General features: G+C 40.8%; 1 protein-coding gene across 1 annotated transcript; it reads left to right on the top strand.

Annotated features, from left to right (window-relative positions):
- Positions 1-160: 160 nt before the first annotated feature.
- On the top strand, positions 161-20,882 carry serinc5 (serine incorporator 5). Its single transcript, XM_056376343.1, has 12 exons — positions 161-365; positions 9,492-9,659; positions 13,600-13,769; positions 14,193-14,275; positions 14,653-14,746; positions 15,455-15,666; positions 15,956-16,048; positions 16,984-17,110; positions 17,667-17,736; positions 17,966-18,002; positions 18,515-18,659; positions 19,001-20,882. The coding sequence occupies exons 1-12, from the start codon at positions 339-341 to the stop codon at positions 19,143-19,145; spliced, it is 1,371 nt and encodes a 456-aa protein (XP_056232318.1). The 5' UTR covers positions 161-338; the 3' UTR covers positions 19,146-20,882.
- Positions 20,883-20,943: the final 61 nt, after the last annotated feature.

Genomic DNA, 20,943 nt, shown 5'->3' with positions numbered 1-20,943 from the left:
ATGAAATGAGTCATATATTTCCTCTCCTTCACAGCCTGTTTAATCATCTGGTTTCAGCTCCTTCTTGACGCTGTCTGTGGCAGGGACATCACAGCTTTGTGTTTGGGCTTTTTATTGGTGATGTGCAGTGGGAGGAGAGACAAGAGGAAGAAGAAAGGAGGGGGAGGAGGAGAGACAGCGGCGGCCAGGCAGGCAGGGAGAACGGAGCAGTGTGAGGTGGACAGCCGCGTTCTTCCTCCCCGTGTGGTAGTGATTTCATGTGGAAGTAGGAGAAAGCGATTGAGAAAAGCAGCCAACCGGTCCTCTGAAACGGAATTTATTTATTGTCTCCCCGCAGAATGTGCACCCCGTGTTGTATCTCGCAGGTGAGGAACGATTGTCCGACTAACTGCTTGTTGTTGTTGTTGTTGTTGTTGAACGGTTGACGGTTGATGAACGTTACAGTGGAACGTTACGTTAAGTCGAGCGTCGACTGTTTCAGTGTTGTTTAGTGTTTGTATCAGTATCTGTGGCCACTCACCGCCAGCTAACACGAGTCAGCGAATTTTTTGTGTGTTCTGGGGGTTTCCGACCCCATTGTCTGCCACCGCAATTTATTAACTGTATGGGGGGAAAAACATCACTATTTTGTCAGGGAACCGATTGAATAACTTCACTGTAGCGGTGTTAAAGCCGTTGGAAGACAAAGAAAGACGAGGCAAAGCAACTAGCTAAAACATCAGCCACCGACCGGCGGGTAGCCAACAGTACCTGCTATCAAAAGTACCGTCATGTTTGAATGTCTGTAGACATGTAAGATATGGAAACTGAAACACTGTGTCGTGACAGTCCTCACACTTGTCTGCCTAAAGTCGGTGTGACACATGTATATTCGTTGTGGTTTTCTTGTTTTCTTTACAATAATGCACAGTTGTCCTTTTCCAACCACCAAAGAACATCTTGCTCCCCAACTCAAAAACTTCAGTCCAATCCGATCTCTAGCCACCACTTCTAGTATAACACCCTAAATGTCTGAAGTGGCTATGGTCAATTAGTTATTATACTTTAAAGTTGAAGAATTACTTGTAAAAGGCAGACAGTTCGTGGCTCACTTAAAGATTAAGTACATTATATGTTTTTGTTTGTGTACGTTATCAAGTTGCACAATACTTTTAAAGGCAGGCAGCTCCTGTCTTGGATGGAAATATACATTATATACCCAATGAAGGGAATGAATGGTGACAGCTTTTGTTTCTGATGTTTTTGTTTAAAAAGTAATATTTTGTAATTGCAGAATTATCTATTAGAAAACCAAATTAGTTTTCTACTCCTATATAATATCATGGCTTATAGTAGAACTAAAAACAGTTGGTGGCTTAATCATGTGTTGTTGAGAAATGAACCCACGACAATTTAGATGGATTATCACTGAGGTCATCAAGCAGAAATGCTTAAAATGCGAATTATTTCTTTGTGTTGTGAATTCCTTTGGGTTTTGAACCCTTGGTTTGAGAATTGTTTGAAAAGATCAATTTGGACTTTAGAAATATATGACTATTTATTACTATTTTATAGATTGAAGGATTCATCAGGTAATAACCAGCAAATGAATCAATAATGAAAATGATGGTGGTTACATTGTTTGTGTTTCAAAATTATTCGATATGTGAAGTCATAGAATTACTCTGAAACGATAGGCAGCTAGTCCTGTTAGTTAGAGAGGATTTTCTTCAGTGCTGAGTGTGTTTTTTTTTTTTTTTACTAAGATTGTTTTTGACCACATGATAACCACTGCTGGGCTACTCTGCTTATGAATTTAATTACTTCCTCATCCCTCATAAGGAGAGCTCACTCTCCTGTTCTTTATAAAGACAGGAAAAGATTAAAAGAAAATAAGGGCAAAAAATAAGATCAGTTTTGTCTTGGTGTGCTAAACACCCCATTTAGTTTTGTCACCATCTTTATTTAAGTGTATAGTTATAATTAACTTTTTTTTGCATGTGCATATGTGCCCCTCTTGAGGTTTAGAGGGGCCCAAATTGATGTGTGGTCAGTTAATTTCTTCCTTGGCTTGGAAGTGGAAATTAAGGGAGGATGGGTGTTGTTTGGGTTAGATCTGGAGAGAGTACCAGACGTGGTGTGGGAGCAGCTCTCTTGTAATTTCTCAGTGGGGCCAGGGATATATGTTGCGGTGAGATAGGGGGTAGGCTTTAGCTCAGTGTTGAGTGTTGTCCAAAGCGCTGCAAGCATTGGCTGTGAGTGTGGGACAGGACTGAAACCATGTGGGTGTCTGTAAGCAGCACAGCAATGGCACAGGCAACTTTGGCAGGGTACATGAGTCAGGAGGAGCTAGAGGCTAAGAGGCTGTCATTCAGTAAGCATCCTTCCTGATGAAGTATCCTTGAGTAAGACATCAAGCACTGACTCTACACCCTAGCCTCCGTGAATGTGCAAGGAAAAAGAGAATTTTAATGTTGCAAAACTCTTCTCTAAACATTTTTGGCTGTCATGCTTTTATCAGGCTTGTGCAAGATAACCACAAAAGTTTGTTGAGAAATGAGGATTGGTGGGCAGTGTATCATTATTTCTTAATTTTTTTTGTAATTTATTACTGCATGTATACTGCATGTAAAAATGTATTTATCACTACTGTTGCATTTCTTGTAATCAAATTTCTGAGATTCTAAAGAATGCCAGCTGACATATACATATACAAAGAAAAATTGTGAAATCCTGATTCATCACTAAATGTTCAGCTCAGCACACTCAGGCAAACACAGCTGTCACCATCCGACGGCAGTTTGACTGCTTGTTGCCGAGGTCACGGCACAGCGGCTATAATATCACAGTGAGGCAGGTGATCTTATAAACAGGTGTTGATGAGCTTTAAAACCGCCTGACTTGTAAAACTATAGCCTAAGTGAATACAGCCATTAAACATCTGTAGCTGTCCCCACCAGGATAAATTTCGGTTTCGGTCATGTGTCCATGTGAGACATGTCTGCTATTTCCAGCTTCCTCTCAGGAATTTTGCTGTGGTCAGCAGCAGCAGCAGGAGTGTTTTTTCCCACAGGGACATCATTGGCCAATCTTCCATCTCTTTTGTCTCCCTTTGAACTGTTGTACAGCGGCGATAATGTCTCCCTCAACCTTCTCTTCTTCACATCTTCCCGTATCTTGTCTCTATAATTTAAGGTTGAAAATACTGATGCAACCGTGTGAAATGCGAGCTAACTCTTTGAGTGGTGCCTTTACTATCAGTTGATGCACAGTAAATTGTGGCTGGTAATGCTGTGATATTGTGTGAAGTTCTGTATGACTGAACTCTCACTCAAGTAAACAATGCACTGTGAAGTGAAAGAGGCCTCAGGGTAAACACCATACCTGTTGATCTCAGACTGCCCTGTATTTTGACTATCTTCACATTCTTGTTTGGTCTGTTTCCTTTGGTTGTTTTTGTGACACTCATTGTCTGGACAGGATTGTTTCATTTCTGCCTTTTGTGTTTCAGCTCTTGACTGTACCTCAGTTCCTTTTTGTCTGTTGTTTCCATTTTCTCTTTTCCCTTCAGTGGACCAAGGTCTCTCTCTGTTGGTTGTAGCTAGGGGCTATATTTGCCAAGAGAGAAGCAAAGACCTCCCTTTGTGTTGTGGAAACAGAGCAGTGATACATTTTTGGTGTGTGTATACAGCTGCCTAGCTAAATAGACAATAGAGGAGCTGTCACTCACAGTATAAGGTGAAATTGAAGTAAGCCTTGGTCTGGAGCTTGGGCCAACTTTACTTGTGTGTGAGAAATATACTTCCTTGTATCTTACTGTTCTAACGTTTTTGTTTTACCTTTCCCTCTTTTTTTCATGTTTTCCGTCTGCTGGTTTCTCCTCACTACGTTCAACACAAAGCATTGTTGTAATTTGAGATAAGAGGGTGTGTCCTCAGTTTCGTCTGAGCTGTTTGTCGTGATTCGTCGTGGTCAACTTTATGCAGCGGGCACTGCCATTTAGCTCTAACGAACAGGAAGTTCCCTTAGGTTGAAAGCAGCCAGCTACAGAATAGCATACAGAGGAAAAGCAGAATGTACTTAAGTAAAGTAGGGCAGGGAATAAAGATAAATGCATAAGACACCATGAATGAATGAGCAACCACACTGATGAGTTTGAATCAACCTGATGTTTATACTCCCACTGATGCAGTCACTGAAATTTTGATGCCACTGTTTTCCCTTGAAGTTGTTTTGACAGTGCTCATCTCAGTTGTGAGTCATGTCTGTCTGTGCTGCCATATTTTTCCCACTAAAAACTGTTTGCTCTTGGATGTATGTTTGGTGTTTTTTTTGTTTTTTTTTCCACTACTGATAAACATAAAGTCAACATCTTATATCAGCTGATGAAAGTTTTTCCCTCTGTTTAAACCTTGGGAGGGAAATCTATGTCAGCCACAGCAGGAACACATTGTTTCTGTAGCCTGGTGCCAAATGCTGCTGTCACAAGTGCCAATTGTACCAGTCGTATTCATTTATTTATTTTTAGGTTTTTCTTAAGGTATTCCATCCATATCTTTTTGGATGATAATGTCCTCGCTTCCCAACCTGTGATGTTTTGTTGACACATCTGCTTGGTTGGAGGAAAAAACCCTTAACTGGCTCTCTATCTGTCTACCCCCTCCCTGATTCTCCTTTGCTGTGCTTACTGCAATGTAGTGAGTGACCTATTTTTGCGAATGGTCTGTTGCGTAAGTAGTTGTGTCTGTGTGGGTACATGCTAGTGGTGTTTACCCCTGTGTGTTTGATTCAGTTTCCTGTTTCGTACAAGCACTTTGATTCTTCTCATCGGTGCTGCTTTGAGGATAATAAGGCGGTAGAGAATGGAGGAGGGAAAAACATGGTAATTATCATCAATGCTCACAGTCATAGTCACAGATGTGGCTTTAGGATTGTTTACATAAAGGACTGCATCACATTTGTTGATTAAGCATCCCGCTGTAGGTCAGAGACCTTGCTGAACAAGCCAAGGTCATACAGACTAATTCTGTCTCTGCAACTACTTGCTTTATTTTGAATAGCATTTTTATTCATTTCCTGAGGGTATTCTATGTGCTTTGTCCTGTCCACCCTGTGTGTGCGTGTGTTTGTGTTTGCTTGTGTGTGTGTGTGTGTGTGTGTGTGTGTGTGTGTGTGTGTGTGTGTGTGTGTGTGTGTGTGTGTGTGTGTGTGTGCACTTTGAGCAATATCGTCTTTCTTCTGACCCCTATAACAGCTGGAAAGTAGTGGAGCATTGGGGTGTGAGTGATTTAGGGTAAAGGGCAGCTGATGATAACAAAGAAAGGGTGAAAAGGAGAACATAAGAGGAAGAAAGACAAGAGACGACAACAATAAGTCTCCAAGTAACAGGGTGGGGGAGGATGGAGGAAATGAGATGAAGAGAGTGAAACAGAGCTTCAGGCTGAGTGAGGAAGAGCTGAGTCTTTGTCTCTTGAGAGTCTCAGTCACAGTGCAGTGAGTGTTGGTGGAGGCTTGTGAAAGTCTGCTTAATTTAACTATAGGCCGGGGCATACCTCGCTTTTGAATAGTTCCCTGGCATGCAATAGAACGGGATGATGATCTTTGGGATGGGTGGCTACAGCAGTATTACAAGCTAGTGGGGGGTTGCTGTTGATATTGAAGTAGGGGTGTACGCTGCAGGCATGCCGACCACCTGCTGACATGCTGGTGGGGCAGGCGGGCAGTGGAGGAGGGGGCTTGGTGGATGGCCCATGAAGTGGGTAGGGTCAGAGTTCGTTACCATGGATATTCTTTTTGTATCCGTGTGTGGTGGAATTCCACAAGACAATTTTCCTCTCATGACTCCCCCTCCCTCTGTCAGTTCTGCAGAGTTCGCTGTTGGGCCCCCTCACTGTGTGCAGTCTGCTGGTGAAACACCCCCTAACTAATGAAATCTAAACATCCTCACAGCTTAAATCGTCCTGTTTTTCCCTGCTTACTTTCGGTCTGTTGTGGTTAATTAATCGGCCATTGAGAGAGACATGTGGTTGCAGCAGAGACAAAGGAAACGGCTTATCCTGTTAAGCTGTGTGTGGTGCAATAGAGCACAGGGGCCACATTAATCAAACTTGGTTTAGATTCAAGGCTAGAAGTCTGTGTGTGCAGAAATATATAGCCTTGGAGGCAGAATGTCAAAGCTTTTAATGCTCACTCTTCCAGGGTATCTCAAGCATTGGTAAATTGTGTGCACGTGTATGAGCTTGATCCCTACTCCTCCAGTTATCCGTGAATGAAAATTGAAACATTCATGTTGGATCCTGATTGGGAATAAACTGGTCTCATTCTGTGTTTGATCAGGCATCAAAGCATCAAAGAAGTCTTTGTGTTTGCTGCCCACAAATGTTACCCAGATAGCACGAGGAGGTCAAATTCATAATTTGACCTATTTTACTGCTGTTCTTATTTTTGCATTACAATGTGGGTAAAGGAATAACATGTGAACCATACGCTGATCATGAACACATGAACACTGAGAAGGAACTCTTTCAAAACAAGTCACAACATTAAAACCAGTTGCCTGTGTCAATGCCGAGGTTGATCAGTGTATGTGTTGACCTTTTTGCTCATGCTTGAATAAAGTGTGGGAAGGGATTCGCTGTTCGTCTCAAGGACACTATAGCAAGACTGATGCAATACTGTTGCAAGGGTTTGAAGCCAGATTTTCAGACGAAGGGTCCCTTTCTTAGTATGGTTCCCCACTTTGTTGATTTCTCATCCAAAACGTGCAGATACTTGTTTTGTTCTTTATTTATTTAAGGTTTACAATCCTGATTCATAGGTGGTCACAAGATGTGGCAAAAATGATGAGGTTTATAATTCGCTATAAGCAGTCTACCCTCCATGAGATGAGACATAAAAGGTGGAGATGATTGTTGCAGTGTTATTACTTCTCACAAATTCCAAAAAATCTTGTAAAAAGAGCAACAGACACAGTGGTGCATTCTCGGCTCCCAGAGAGAATTGAGTGGCAATATTATTGGGTTTGGTTTCACATGTTTAAAGAACTATCAGAACAACACCACACACAGATTGCAGAAAAAAAGCTAGGTTATTAGAATCCATTCCTCAGTTTGAGGCAAAAACAATTAAGTGGGCCACATAGAAAAGACTGGCAGAGAAACCTCCTGGCGGAGAAAGCAGGGAAGGGGAGGCATGCATTTGGACAGGGATGTAGCTTGATCCTGACCATGTGCCTGTGTGGATCCACTAGTCTGCAGCATACCACACATTACTGGCATCTGGAGCGGAACGCAACACATCAGACAATGTTGTACACTGGCTTTACCACATCAGTACACCCAGATCCCGGCTTAGGACACACACTCAGATAAGGGCTAAGATTACTGTTATGACTGAAAGGCAAATTGAATGGATGTTGCCAGTATGCATGACCAGGTTTGGAGAAAAAAAATGTAATGTTGTTAATGATGAGAGCATCTATATACAGTAGGAATTGTCAGGATACATTTGAGCTACAAAGTTGGGCATCTCCAGTTCAAGTGCATCTGGGAACCTTTGTTGCATGTTATTCCCCCTGTAGCTCTGCTCTCATTTCCTGTCTGTTGATACTGTTCCCTAATTTAATACAAACAAAAATGCCAAAAATATAATAAAGAAAACAAAATTGAGTTACAAGGTGCATACAGGAAAATACAGTAAGGAGATACAAAGACAGCTGTGCAAAATACACCCGTAGAAGAATAACAATTTTATCGACATACACTAGTGCAGTACATTTTTTAAAAGTAACATTGTTTGTGACATACACAAGTTGATACCTCCTTTGAAGTAACTGTGGCTTTGAGTCTGGTACAACTTTCGTGAGATGTGTCAGTCCACAGCCATGACACCATCAAATTGATGGGTTCTACCTCTCACTTAATGCTGTAATTACAGTGCGTGAAGAGAGGTTTTCCCTGCCGCGCAGAAAGACTCAAGCCATGGTCAGACCAGCCTTGGTATGTGACCTACAGTAGCACCCTCACACTTGCAAAGTCAGTGTCGCATCCCATAAGGGGAGAACATACAAAGGAAGATGGTGCGTGTAAGCCATCCAGCAGTGGAGCACTAATGCTCCACAGTGTACCACACCTTTCACCATAGCAGTGTGTGTTCTGCAGTCTGAGGGGTAGGAGGCTTACACAAGCAGGGTGGGGTGGCTGGCTACAGAACGTTGTTATACTTTAAGTATAGAGCCTCCTCTTTCCTAAATAGAACACAGGGCCTGTCTTCATGAGACTGTCCTCCTCCTATATGAGGGCCTGTCAAAAGAAACAGAGTAGGCCTCTGTCTGTGTGTGTGTGTGCGTGCGTGTGTGTGTGTGTGTGTGTGTGTGTCTTTTCAAACAAGAGAGATCACTGTCTGCACTGACCAAGAGTTGCCTCTGAGAAGGAGGGAAAGGGATTTGTCCCATGTGAAAGAAACCATGAATGAGCAAAGAGATAGCCAGGCAGTGTCTTCTATTGCAAAGTTTTCCTCTGTTCAGTAAGTTGCCATAATTTTGTCCTCTGGCTCAGACTTGTGATAAGTAGTTTGTGTTGTAAGATTATGAAGGCTGCAGGAAAGATAAAAATGAACCAGAAGGAATCTGACACTCCCATACATAAAGGTTTGCCAAAATGGCTTCAACCTCTGAACATTCTTTAAGATAGCTGTTGTTAGAAACAAACATAAAAAATACAAAAAATAAAATAAAATACAACAAATACATAAGTAGCATTTTACTACTACGTTTGTATATTCTGTACACAGTGAATGTTTGTCCATCCTGGAAGAGAGAATTTCCCCTATTCCTCTAAAAGATTCCCTTTTTTTTTCCTGTAAAAAGTTTTTTTTCTTTCTTCTTTTTTGTGGAGGTTGCCTTGACTGAATCAAGGGTCCTGGTATATAGGGGGGGGTTGTTATTCAGATTGTGATTTGGCTTTAGAAATAAAATTTGACTTTGTTTGACTCCGGTAGGTCTGTTAAACATTGCGCAATCCCCTGTATAATTTTCAGTGTTTGTGTATCTTGACTCCCAAGCTGTAGGTCAAATCAAATGTCAAACTACCTTTCTGTTGTTTTGGATTATCACTAAAACGACCATATGATTTTTTTCCCCCCTCTATCTCTATCTCTATCTCTATTTTTATTTTTTGTCTACTGCTCTCTTTATCTATATTTTCAATGTTCCAAAACAATTTTGATGTAAATAGTAAATATTTTGAACTTCAGCCAAATGCATGTTGGTCTTATGATACTTGGGAAATTTTCTTTTGCCTCATTTGCTTCCTTCCAGGAAAGTCAAAGTGCAGGCTCAGCAGCTGACAGGAACGGCTGCAAAAAGAGCACTTAAACTCTGGTCCTCCTTTACCCAAGTGCCCCTTAAATGCATTATGTCTGTACCAGATGGCTCATGATGGTGTGGAAAATCATGAATCTGATACAGTAATGTTTTCCTCATCTCTCCCTCTTAATTTTTTCTCTGTGTGCAGCTGGCCTGCTGCTGCGGCTCAGCAGCCTGCTCGTGCTGCTGTAACTGCTGCCCCAAGATCAAACAGTCCACGGGGACCCGATTCATGTACGCCCTCTACTTCCTGTTGGTCACCATCATCTGTGTCATCATGATGTCCCCCACTGTGGAGCAGGAGTTGAGAGACAATGTGAGTACATAAATCACACATTTTAATGTATCTCACCCCCAAAACACACATGCATAGAATACACTCAATCTCAAACAAAACTACCTTTTTTTTTTTTTTTTTTTTTTTTTTTAAACAAGATCCTAGATTACACCAACAAAATAGTGTTGTGAGGGAATTTTGCTTCTGAGCTATGTGTCACTGAGTGATTGAGGGTGAAAGGTCAGTCTGAAGGCCCTTGGTCTGCCTAACACTGATACTGACTGATACTGTCTGGAGGAGACTCACAGGCGTCTCCTCCAGACACATCTCTGAGTTCTGCTGATACTGGGGAAGCTACGACAGATAATGCACAACCTTGGATGTCCAGCAACAAGTGGATAGTGGGACATGCGTAAATCAAGTTCACTAATTTATGGTTAACGAACCAATAGAATGTTCACACCTCCCTCTCTTCCCACTTCTCTTAGATATTATACCAAATATGGAGAGTAGATTATCTATGGCATTCTTTAGAGCTACTTAAAGGAAAGATCAGAGACTGTCGTCAGAATTGAGGTGACATCATGCACATTTGCTTGTATTGATGATTCCTCCGTTCTCCTCGGCCGAGCTCAATAAACATCTTCAGAGTAAGACATCCAGGGCTCCAGTGGTCTTTCCTTCTCTGAAATCCTCAGCCATCGATGATAGGATTTTCTCCCTAACAAGTGTCACTTGATCATGTAAAGCTCCACTCAGTATGTGAGTGTGGGTTTTTAACTGTTTAAATCACAGGTGTATTTAAATATATAATGGAAGAGTTTGTATATGGTTGAAAGTGTTACTCATAAGAAGGTAGGGGGGAAATAACAGCACAGAAAGAAAACTATAGCTCTCATCTTTGCTCCATAACAACTTCATTTTCAGTGGAGATTAAGTGGAGTATTTTAGAAGTCTCACTCCTAAGCATCTAAGAAATAAGTGCTTCCATCGCATAGTGATGATATATCAGAAATAAAATCAGGTGAGAGGCCATGATTTCTGGTGTGCAACTGTGTAGGTAGCAGTATGGCTGGTGACATCTTGGAGTGTTATGGGCTGACACACAGTACAGTTACTGGGCTGATTATTTGGGCGTCAACAGTTGGACAAAGTCTTGCCCAGTTCCTCTTAAGAGCAGGGAGATAGAGTCAGTCAGATGTCAGCTAGTTGTTCGTAACAACGTTATTTTAAAAAGATTAGATTTTTACAACTAAAACCTGACCTGCTGTCATCATAGTGAGAGAAAGACCATCACCTCAGGCTAACAATGTTCACTTCTTTTCAGCACTGAGGACTTTGCATGCATTCAGCATATATTGTCTTTCCCATTCATCAGTTCACCTAAATTAGGTTTTTTCATCTGTGTCTTTGCATTTCTTGTGCAAAGTGCAGCATAGGTGAGAACTGAAAATTGATTCCTAACGGATTTTCATGCCTGTTTTTGTATAAAAACAAATGAGAATTTGTGCTGTCTTTGGATTCAAGGAAAGGGATTGCTTGCGACACAGCTCTTATGTCCACTTGTGAAATATTTTGTTAAATATCTTACAGACTGTCAAGGCTAAAAAAAAAATCTTTGTTCGTTCAGAAATAAGTAATGTCTGTATTGCCTAGTCTTTGTAAGTTTTAATAATTTTTTTCGTCTGTTCCTAGCTATTAAGACTTGGTGGTCTAGTTTACTGAATAGAAGAGCGGGAATTGGCTCAGTGGCTCTAGTTACCAAGCCAACAGTAGCCTCAATACTATGACCTTTTCCACTGTTTGACCTACTGCTACGCCTGTACAACCCTAACCCCCCCAAGCTTTGATTCACACATTTTAACTACAGTTAAGTACATAAAATGAGGTCTGAGTGTCATTTGACAGAAAAAGTGAAGATAGAAATACATACTGACATGGAGCAGAGGGGAAAGGAAGAATCTCCGCACACATTTTGAAATGGATGTTGTCAGTTGAGCCAACTTTAGTGTTCTGCTTTTTGCTATAAATACAGTTAAATTTCAGAGTGTACCAGCATTATCTTGCCAGTGCTAATAGGCAAGATTAAAGATTTATAGAATTGCTACAGGCAAAGCAAACATCCCACTATCTTACCTGGGGATCCCACGAGTATCTACACAGTAGTAAGGTCATTGTCGAAGTGGCAGGAGTTCAGGCTGGCAGCTTTTTGTTTTTTACCGCCCACCCAGCCTCTGAAGTTACAGAAGTTACACAGGAGAGAGCTGCTGCTCTCTTTTTTGATCTGCAGCTTTCATGTTGTTTCTGTTCTCCATGTTACCTCTTTGAATCAGCACGATGCAGGATTATTATCAGACTGACTCTTCCTGTGGTTGTTCGGAATGCTTCAATGGGTGCAGTTAACTACCCCCCTCAATCGGGTGAGTCAGACTGTAGTCATAGTCTGGCATAATGTCGGAGATGAAGTCCTGATACATCGCTTTCTCAACCCTTTGTCTGTGTTTATATTTATAGCTGAATATATATATATATATATATATATATACACACACATTTGAGAAGTGATGTTTCTGTTTCTAGGTGTCATACAGTATGTGCAGGTGAATACATGTACACTCAAACACTGAGTAAACAGAAAATAATGATGTTACTGGGAAGACTACCTTTGACTGACTGTGTTGCCATGGCAATGACTGCAAGCTTCCTCAACTGAAAGCGTATATGAAGACAGTGATATTTTTCCACCAATCTTCTTCTGCTGTTTTTTCTTCTGCCTTTCTCTGCCAGTGTCTACAGCACAATATTAAAACGACTCCCCACTGTGTGTCTCCTTGTGAGAGCGGAACCTTGTAAGACGCCCATCCCGGCACAAAATGGCCTCTGATAGCCCCACGCAAAGCCTGCTGAGTTACACACACATACATACACATATACACACACACTGTCAGTCACACACTGAGCACAGTGGGAAGTCTGAGCTAAGAGAGCAGCCATTGTGCGTATGAGAGTGCTGGTCTTTTCTCAAGAGATTTACAGCAGTCTCAACCAGTCGGCCCCTTTCCCTCTTAATCACAACACCATGGACATGCTAATATGGCCCTCAACATGAGACAAAAGTTCCAAAATGGGCTTTTTACTCTATGTTGTGATCTGGCTCCGGACTGTGCTACACACTGAGGAGATGACAACTCAATCTGCTGGCATGTCACCCATGGTACTTTAGGGACCAAAGTACCCTGCCAAAAACCAGTAAAGCAAAGTCAAACCGTGTATTATCTGAAAGTAAAGATCTGTAGCTCTGTTTGAACTGTTGGGAAAAAAACACTTCTGTTTGAAAAACCATTTGACTTTGACTCATATCTCTGCAAGGGGGTGGGGACAGGGGCATCAGTGAAGGGAACAGAAATTTGAGCCTTCAGTCTATGGTTATCAAATTCAGAGACTGTCTCTTCTGATGGCACTGCGCCACTGAAGCACTTCCAATTTTCTGTTGAAGGCCACAGCAAAGGACTTGACTACTTAACCCACTCCATGTTTGCTCTCTTGTTTTTTCCACAGGTCACTGTACTTCAAAATAATTTTTGAAACTTTATGTTAAGACGGATCTCCCGGTCTTTCCGTCTTGCTCGTGCTCCCTCTCCTTTCCCCTCTTCGCAGTCCCTCTGACTTGCTGACAAAAGGCAGTTAATTTATTCATCTATGTCTTTTGTTTGTGTACACTGACAGTTAGTTGTAAGGCCCCTCTAACAGCCCGTAGAGAACGAGGGATGAAAGAGGGCTTCAGGGAGAGAAAGAGGGGTTGTTGTCGCTGCCTGTTCTCTCTTTCTGCTCCTTTAGAGGCGTGACGCTTAGAATAGACACTATTGGGCCCTTTCTCTGAGGCCACGTACTAGACAAAAATAAGCAAAGGTGGGGGGGTTTTCTCAACATTATAATGATCTAATTTAAGTATTTTCTGTGTATTACCCTTGTCAATCAGATCCCCTTCTACAGCGAATTGTGTGAGAAACACAGTTTCTGCAAAACTATGGTTGGCTACTCCGCTGTCTACAAAATGTGCTTTGGCATGGCCTGCTTCTTCTTATTCTTCGCTCTCTTCACCATACGAGTCAACAACAGCACGGGCTGCAGGGCGGCCGTACATAATGGGTAAGAAGGCCTTGCATCTTATCTAAAGCAAAACACATTATAAACAAGCTGGTTTTCACTGAGGCTGCTCAATTCAGCATCTAAGAGAATTGAGCAATAAAATATTGAAAGAGTGTGCAAACAGCCTCTGGTTTTAATTGAGCGTCTCTTTGCTGCGCCTCAATCAATGTAACAGATGGTTTCTGAATAGTTCACTGAACATGAGTAAGACATAGAGATAAATATCAGCTATGTTAACCACCAGATCGTATTTTGCCTGAATATTTGTTATACTCCAAACTCTGTATCTGTATAGTCTCACTTCCTAAAACAATCAAAATTCACCTTGAGGCTGAGGCTGTTCTGTCAGGAATAATTGTTTTGAATGTTATTATGCTGATTGATTGTTTGTATAACCGTTAACATTATCACTTTAACTGTCAGGTTCTGGTTGCTGAAGTTTATTGTGCTAGTGGCGTGCTGCGTTGGAGGTTTCTTCCTGCCAGAGGAGAAAACATTTCTGGAAGGTAAAAATGGGGAACTTGACTCTAAAGCTGCAGTATTGTAAACTTTTTTTTAAAATCTGGATGTAATAATATAATTTTTTAATTAACATACCATTGATATATTCATCTCTGTGGTCACGAATCAAAAACTAGGAGACACAGCAATTAATAAAAAAGAAATAAAAAAAAAGGTGGATGTAACAAAAGACACAATTAATGTCCCACATCATCTGACCCAAATAAAATAACCCTGTTGATTTGTCCTTAGTTGGACTCTCACAGCTTGAGAGTGCTACTTACAGTAGATACTGTATAAGCTGTCGTGCTGGTCTTGTCATCACTCAAACAATTTCTCCGTCTTTCTCTCTCTCTCTTTCTCTCTCCGTTCAATGCTACAGTGTGGCGCTACATAGGAGCCTTTGGTGGGTTCCTTTTCCTGCTGATCCAGCTCATGTTGTTGGTGGAGTTTGCACACAGATGGAACACAAACTGGTGAGAACAACATGTCTCTCTGCTCCTGTCTCTTTCGTCTCCCACTTATATTAAGTCTAGCTCATGTGAGCATGGACACCCTGTAAATGAGATCAATGCTGTACTTTTTATTTGTTCTTGAGAAACTCAGAGGGTTGGATGTATTCTGTGGGGTTATTTGGATGAAAAGAGTATAGAAAGGAAGTCATGCAGCTTTGTGTTTTGTGGGTGGAGGGGAAACCTGGCAGCAGGCCCTCCTTTGGAGATTCACAGGATGCATATGGTTTAGGAGTGTGCACTTGGTTTCCCATTTCTCTAACACACACACCACATTACCACAGCAGATTGTTTAAAAAACTTTAAATTGTTTGGTCACCGGTGCAGTAAACTTGAACCTCTCAATATGTATTGCTATATATACTTACACTATTTAGTAAAACCTTAAATTTCCAGACCAAGTAAAGTGGATGTGAAAGCACTTAAGTAGCTATAAACCTGTCTTCTTGTCTCCGCAGGGGGCAGGAATAACCCACCAAACATAACTCTTTGTCTTTCTTTGAATCTTTCCTTAGGTTGATCTTCCCTATGTCTGTTTTCTTTGCTTTTTTCCCCTGTTCAATTGATCTTTTTTACTTATATAATTTGCTTTACCCTTCTTCATGTTGTGTTTTGCCTTCTGCTTTCTCTCTCTCTCTCTCTCTCTCTCTCCCTCTTTATTTCAATCTGCAGGAGTTCAGGAGTAAAATATAACCGGGCGTGGTATGCTGCTCTGGCCTTTGTGACCCTGGTGCTGTTCAGTGTTGCAGTAGGAGCTGTGGTCTTCATGGCTGTATACTACACCCACCCTGAGGCCTGTTTACTGAACAAAATCTTCCTGGGAATCAATGGCAGCCTCTGCCTCATCATCTCAATGCTGGCCATCTCCCCATGCATACAGAAACGTGAGAAACCTGCACTCATAAGCACATTATCTCTTTTGAGTGTGTAATGCAAGTAAGAATACAAGTATTTGCATTACAGGTGTTGTTCATGGAAAGCCTCTTGGTTTATCACAGAGAGAAATTTATAAAAGGCAACAAATTTGAGACACAATAATCAAACATAGTATAATGATAGAAAGCAGTGATAAGTAAGACTTTCGGCTCGTAAATATATCCGCAACAACTCAGGAATCTCCGTCAGTAATGCCAGTGACATTAAAATGTTGTATTCACCTTTGTGTCCCTGCAGTGCAACCCACATCAGGCCTGTTGCAGCCAGCAGTCATCAGTGTGTACGTCATGTATCTCACCTTCTCAGCCTTCTCCAGCAAACCAAAAGAAAGTGAGTATGAAGTGTCACTGCCATTGTTTATGTTGGGTTAGGCTTATTAATGCTACAGCATTATGATACCATGTAAAACACAATGCTGTGACACAGTGTTATGCTTAGGAATGGGACACTTGTCAATGTAGATGAATATTGTGAATAAAATACATTTTAGATATTATTACCTTAAACATTGCAACTATCAGTCATAACATAAAGGATGAAGCCTCTCAAACTGCACACACTGTAGAGTGGACCCATTTAAGTAGACATTTTATCGTTTCAGGAGTGTGTTTTTAAATTGATGTTACGTTGACGTTAAAGTGACATTTTCTTTGAAGTGACCTGCTTTTTTAATAATGTTTTAAGATTATCATTTATTTCGGTAATATTGAGTAGAAGACAATAATAATAATGGTTTTACAGTTTTTTAAAGTGCAGCTTGGCAGATGGGGGGAACAAAACTGCAAAACAGTGTGCTTACTCAAATTTTAACAGATATGACAGTGGACATTCATAAGTGGTGAGGTTAAAAATAAAGAATAATAAAAGAGACTTACAAAAAAATAAACATACATTCAAGAATAAGAAACAAACCAAACGCAAGTGAATGAGACCTTTCTAAGAGAATTGAGATCTCTATAGAGATTGCTTCAGAGGAAGTTGTGATTCTCAAAACAAGTGAGTCTGTAAACGGAAATGGTTTTGTAGATCTCCATTGCTATAGCTCTCCTGATTCTGCAGTAGCAGATAGATCATTTTTGTGCAGAGATACCTGTGAAAAGTTACTATTATTATCAATATTTAATATTAGCACTTGCCTCCTATGTAGCACTCAAGTATACTACATACTATGATTAAGGCTTTTGGTGCTTTTGTAATTCCTTATAATACTCCCTCTTCTTCCTCCTTACCTCATCCATCTCTGTCTGCACATTCTTTCTCTCTAGTTCTGGAGAGAGATGGTGTGAACACAACCGTGTGTGTGTTCCCCTTCAACTCTGGGACGGAGAGCGACAAGAAGATTGTCACCGCTGTGGGAACCATTATCCTGTTTGGCTGTGTCCTTTACTCTTGGTAAGAGACACACACACACAAAAACACACACACACACACACACACACACACACACACACACACACACACACACACAACTCTTGCTTCTCCTTTTTCCTCATCTCAGTTTACATATACAAACCAATTTTCCCTGCAATATATCTCTGTTTAGTGTTATATCATTGAATTTATAGAGTGGGGAGATTATGCAAAGGCTAAAATCCCAACCCATTAACTGCAGTTCTGTTCTAGGCCATGTGGAATAAAAGTAATGTATTTTATGGCAGGCTGTAGCGACAGAGACAGGGTAGTTTTGATTGGCTGTGACTTCAGAGAGACAGTGTATGATTGGCCGTCTCTGACCTAAGGGGGTGAGAGACAAGAACCGTGCCTTTTTGCATTTGTTCACATGTGTTTCCCATTAAGTGGAGGCATCATGTCTCTTGTGGTTGTTCCTTGAAGGAGAGGGAACTGCAAATTATTGGAAAAATACATAGTGACGGAATTACAACCTTTCTCTCTCTCCATCTGTCTTTATATTTCTTTCTCTATTTCTCTTTTTCCACACTCCCTCTAGCTTGACGTCCACCACCAGGCGAAGCTCTGCAGCGCTCAGGGTGTGTAGGAACAGTGAGCCAGAGACTGAGGTAAAAGCACAAATATTCAGATCACACTGAGTGTGTGAGTTAATGAAATATGCAGACTGGTTTAACAGATAAACTTGAATATCCCACTGACCAGGCACTGCCAATTAGACGTCCTTATCAAATGAAACAGAGACCCAAGAGACATAAAGTCTGTGTGTCTATTTGTGTATGTCTTTCAAATGTTTAATTCAAGCTTGGTGGTAACCTCTATGTTTCCTTTACCTTACAGAGAGCTCGTTGCTGTTTCTGTTTTGGAGATGACACAGGTGAGGAAAGTCAAATCATTCCCCCCTTCACCAACGCATCTTTATTTATCCCCTTCGCCTCTCCAGCCTGTTCAGTGTGTATGCATATGTCCCCAGCCGTAGTGTTTGCACACAGAGGGGCTATGCTCATTGCTATTCCTCAGCCAGATTGAGGATGGTGAGAAAGTATTGGTCAGCAAACACAGATGATGTCACTGTTACTAGGAGGTTAGTATGACACAGTGAAGCAGGCCCAGTGAGGAGATGGGATTGTGGGTAGGCTCACACCGCCACCTGCTGGAAATAAAACATAACGAAACAATTATAACCATAAGAAAAACAACACCACTTATATGATACATATTTATTTCTCTTAGAAATTAAATCAGTAAATGTGAATTGATTGAATGAAATTAATCAGCCCAGAATGGCATTGGACTATATATCATATCTTTCCTGTGTTACAAGCATTTCACGCATTAAATGAGTCACTGACCCACATTCTCTTGCATGATTTAACGTCTACTTTTCAGATGACTATGACGAGGAGAAGACTGGTGGGGGGCAGAATGTTGTGTATGATGAGAAAGAGGGAACTATTTATAGCTACTCCTACTTCCACTTTGTCTTCTTCCTGGGCTCCCTTTATGTCATGATGACCGTCACCAACTGGTTTCAGTAAGTGATACTAACTGTGACACACTGTCTGAATGTGCTGTGATTGCGTGTTTATGTGTACACAGTATTCCAGTTATGGACAGTAGGTAATAGGCAGTCGATCAGTTACCCCGGAACTAAATTTAGACACTGGTTCCTACAGTCGAAACGTGCCTTTTGTCACCTTAACATATACAAAATAATCAGGTTAATAATCAATAATCAGGTATGCCTATTGGTACAGGTGGTCAGTGGTGTCTTAGTTGGATTACAATGGCACTGTTGTTTAATGGTGTTAAAATTAGAAATCAGTCCCACTGTTTGTCTTCGTGCACTTCTCTCACTGTGTGCTTCTTTTGCAGTTACGATGACCATAAGATTGAGAAGCTGTTGGAGGGGAGCTGGTCAGTGTTCTGGATCAAGATGGCCTCCTGCTGGGTCTGTCTCATCTTCTACTTCTGGACCCTCATTGCTCCTATGGTCTGCCCAAAGCGTTTTGAGGCCTAGGATGCACATCACTTCACTAGGATCAGGCTGCTCTGATTCTTGGGATGTGGGCAGGCAGAAGCTGGCACGCTGAGCCAAGGGACCACCACAACCCCCCCTTTACATTGAAACACAACCCGACACTACACTCAGCGTTGGAAATGGAGGATTATCTGTTGCCTTTTGTTTTATATGCTAGTGTTTGTTTTACATTTTTTGACAATGTTAAATGTTAATACCTTGATGGTAACTTTTTTTTTTTATTCTTTACTACCACTGATTCCTGGAGTTTTGTATGACTTACAGGTGTGGAATTACAGAGAGAATCATGGGAGGTGAATTACATTGTGAAGCATCCAATCCCTGTAGATTCACTGGTAATGTCAGACTTGAAAGTGTATTTTGTAAATGTTTCCTTTGTGTGTCAGTTTTTCTTGGATTCTCGCTTTTACTCTCAGTCAGGCATTTCAGTTCTGTACAGTTGGACCATAAAGTTGTAGCAAAGTTTTAGGACAAATCTATTTCAAGTTAAGAGATGTTACAAGAGAACCTGTATTTATTCAAGTGTGTCTTAAGAAAATGAAAGAAGGAATGTGGTGCCAATTGAATTAGATTTGGCCCTGACTCTTAAACACTTAAAAACTCATCTCTCAGGCTCACATGTAAGCTGTATATGATTATGCTTTGTTATATTGTCCCCTTTTGTAGAAGTTTTCTATGCAAAGGAGCAAGCTCTTTTCAATATTAGATATCACAGTGTTGTGAAGTTTCCATACAGATCACAAGGATAAAGTTTCAGATTTTATTAATGTCAGTGCTCCCTTTGAGCCACTTCTTTTCTTAGTAAAATCCATATCATACAAACAATATTTCGAGTCATTGGTGTACGGGGCAGTGCTCTTCAAATCAACCTGCCTTACGTTAGAGTGGAAATTGGTCTCTGGAAGAGCTCAGTGACACAGATGAGGAATGTTTGCCAAAGGTAGATGTCAGAAAACAACAATCTTCTCTATCAGATTGTTTGGTCTGTTACAGAAAAAAATATAACGTAGATCATTATGTATTTGCATGCACACACAGACACTCAAGCTGTTTACCTGTTTTCTGTACAGTCATAAAGGCTTTTTGCCTTGTCTTTGTTACAGTCAGCTCATAATGATGGTCAGAATAAGGTCACGTGAGTGCTTTTATTAGTACGTTTTTCAACACTGGATGTTGAGTTTAATGCCGAATTCAAATTCAGACAAAGACCTTCACCTGTATGTTACCTGTGAAACTGATTGATTTTTTTAATATTGTATACAGATACAATATATTGCACATTGTCATCTGCAAGTCCTTTTATGTTTCTCATTCATCAATATACCAGTATGTTGTTTTGTCTAAATGTATTCCTAACATGTTTTATAACACCTGACGTGTACATTTTGGCTAAAGTTCTGTGATCTGTGGAAATCTTTTTATTTGGCTTATGCTTTATATACCTGCAATCTGTCATGTGACTTATCTTTTTTTTTTTTTTTAAATAGTTCTGCATTTGAATTATTGGCATGAATGTAGAAAATTAAATGGTGCTCAGCAGCTTTGACATCAAGCGACTAAACTGAAAATTAGGCAACAGGACCCACCGTGAAGGCTGTGTGAAGCCACAACCTTCAGAAACACTTTTTGACCAAGTTGTATGTTTGAAATCTGGAGATGTGGGTGCCAAGCAGTTCACACTGTTGGCACTTCCAATAAACCATCCATTGAACGCCATGTGGTGTCTTTATTTGCTAATGTAGTTTTCCTTCATACTGATAAATATAAAGAATGTAAA

This window comes from Seriola aureovittata, chromosome 5 (assembly GCF_021018895.1).
Source record: "Seriola aureovittata isolate HTS-2021-v1 ecotype China chromosome 5, ASM2101889v1, whole genome shotgun sequence".
NCBI lineage: Eukaryota > Metazoa > Chordata > Actinopteri > Carangiformes > Carangidae > Seriola > Seriola aureovittata.
This window is presented reverse-complemented; position numbering and strand designations above follow the sequence as displayed.

Excerpts from the sequence above, each read along its gene's own strand:
- serinc5 (XM_056376343.1), top strand. The coding sequence starts at position 339 with ATGTGCACCCCGTGTTGTATCTCGCAG. Across the intron at positions 14,747-15,454 it reads CACAGATGGAACACAAACTG|GAGTTCAGGAGTAAAATATA; the intron begins GTGAGAACAACA and ends TTCAATCTGCAG. Across the intron at positions 15,667-15,955 it reads CTCCCCATGCATACAGAAAC|TGCAACCCACATCAGGCCTG; the intron begins GTGAGAAACCTG and ends GTGTCCCTGCAG.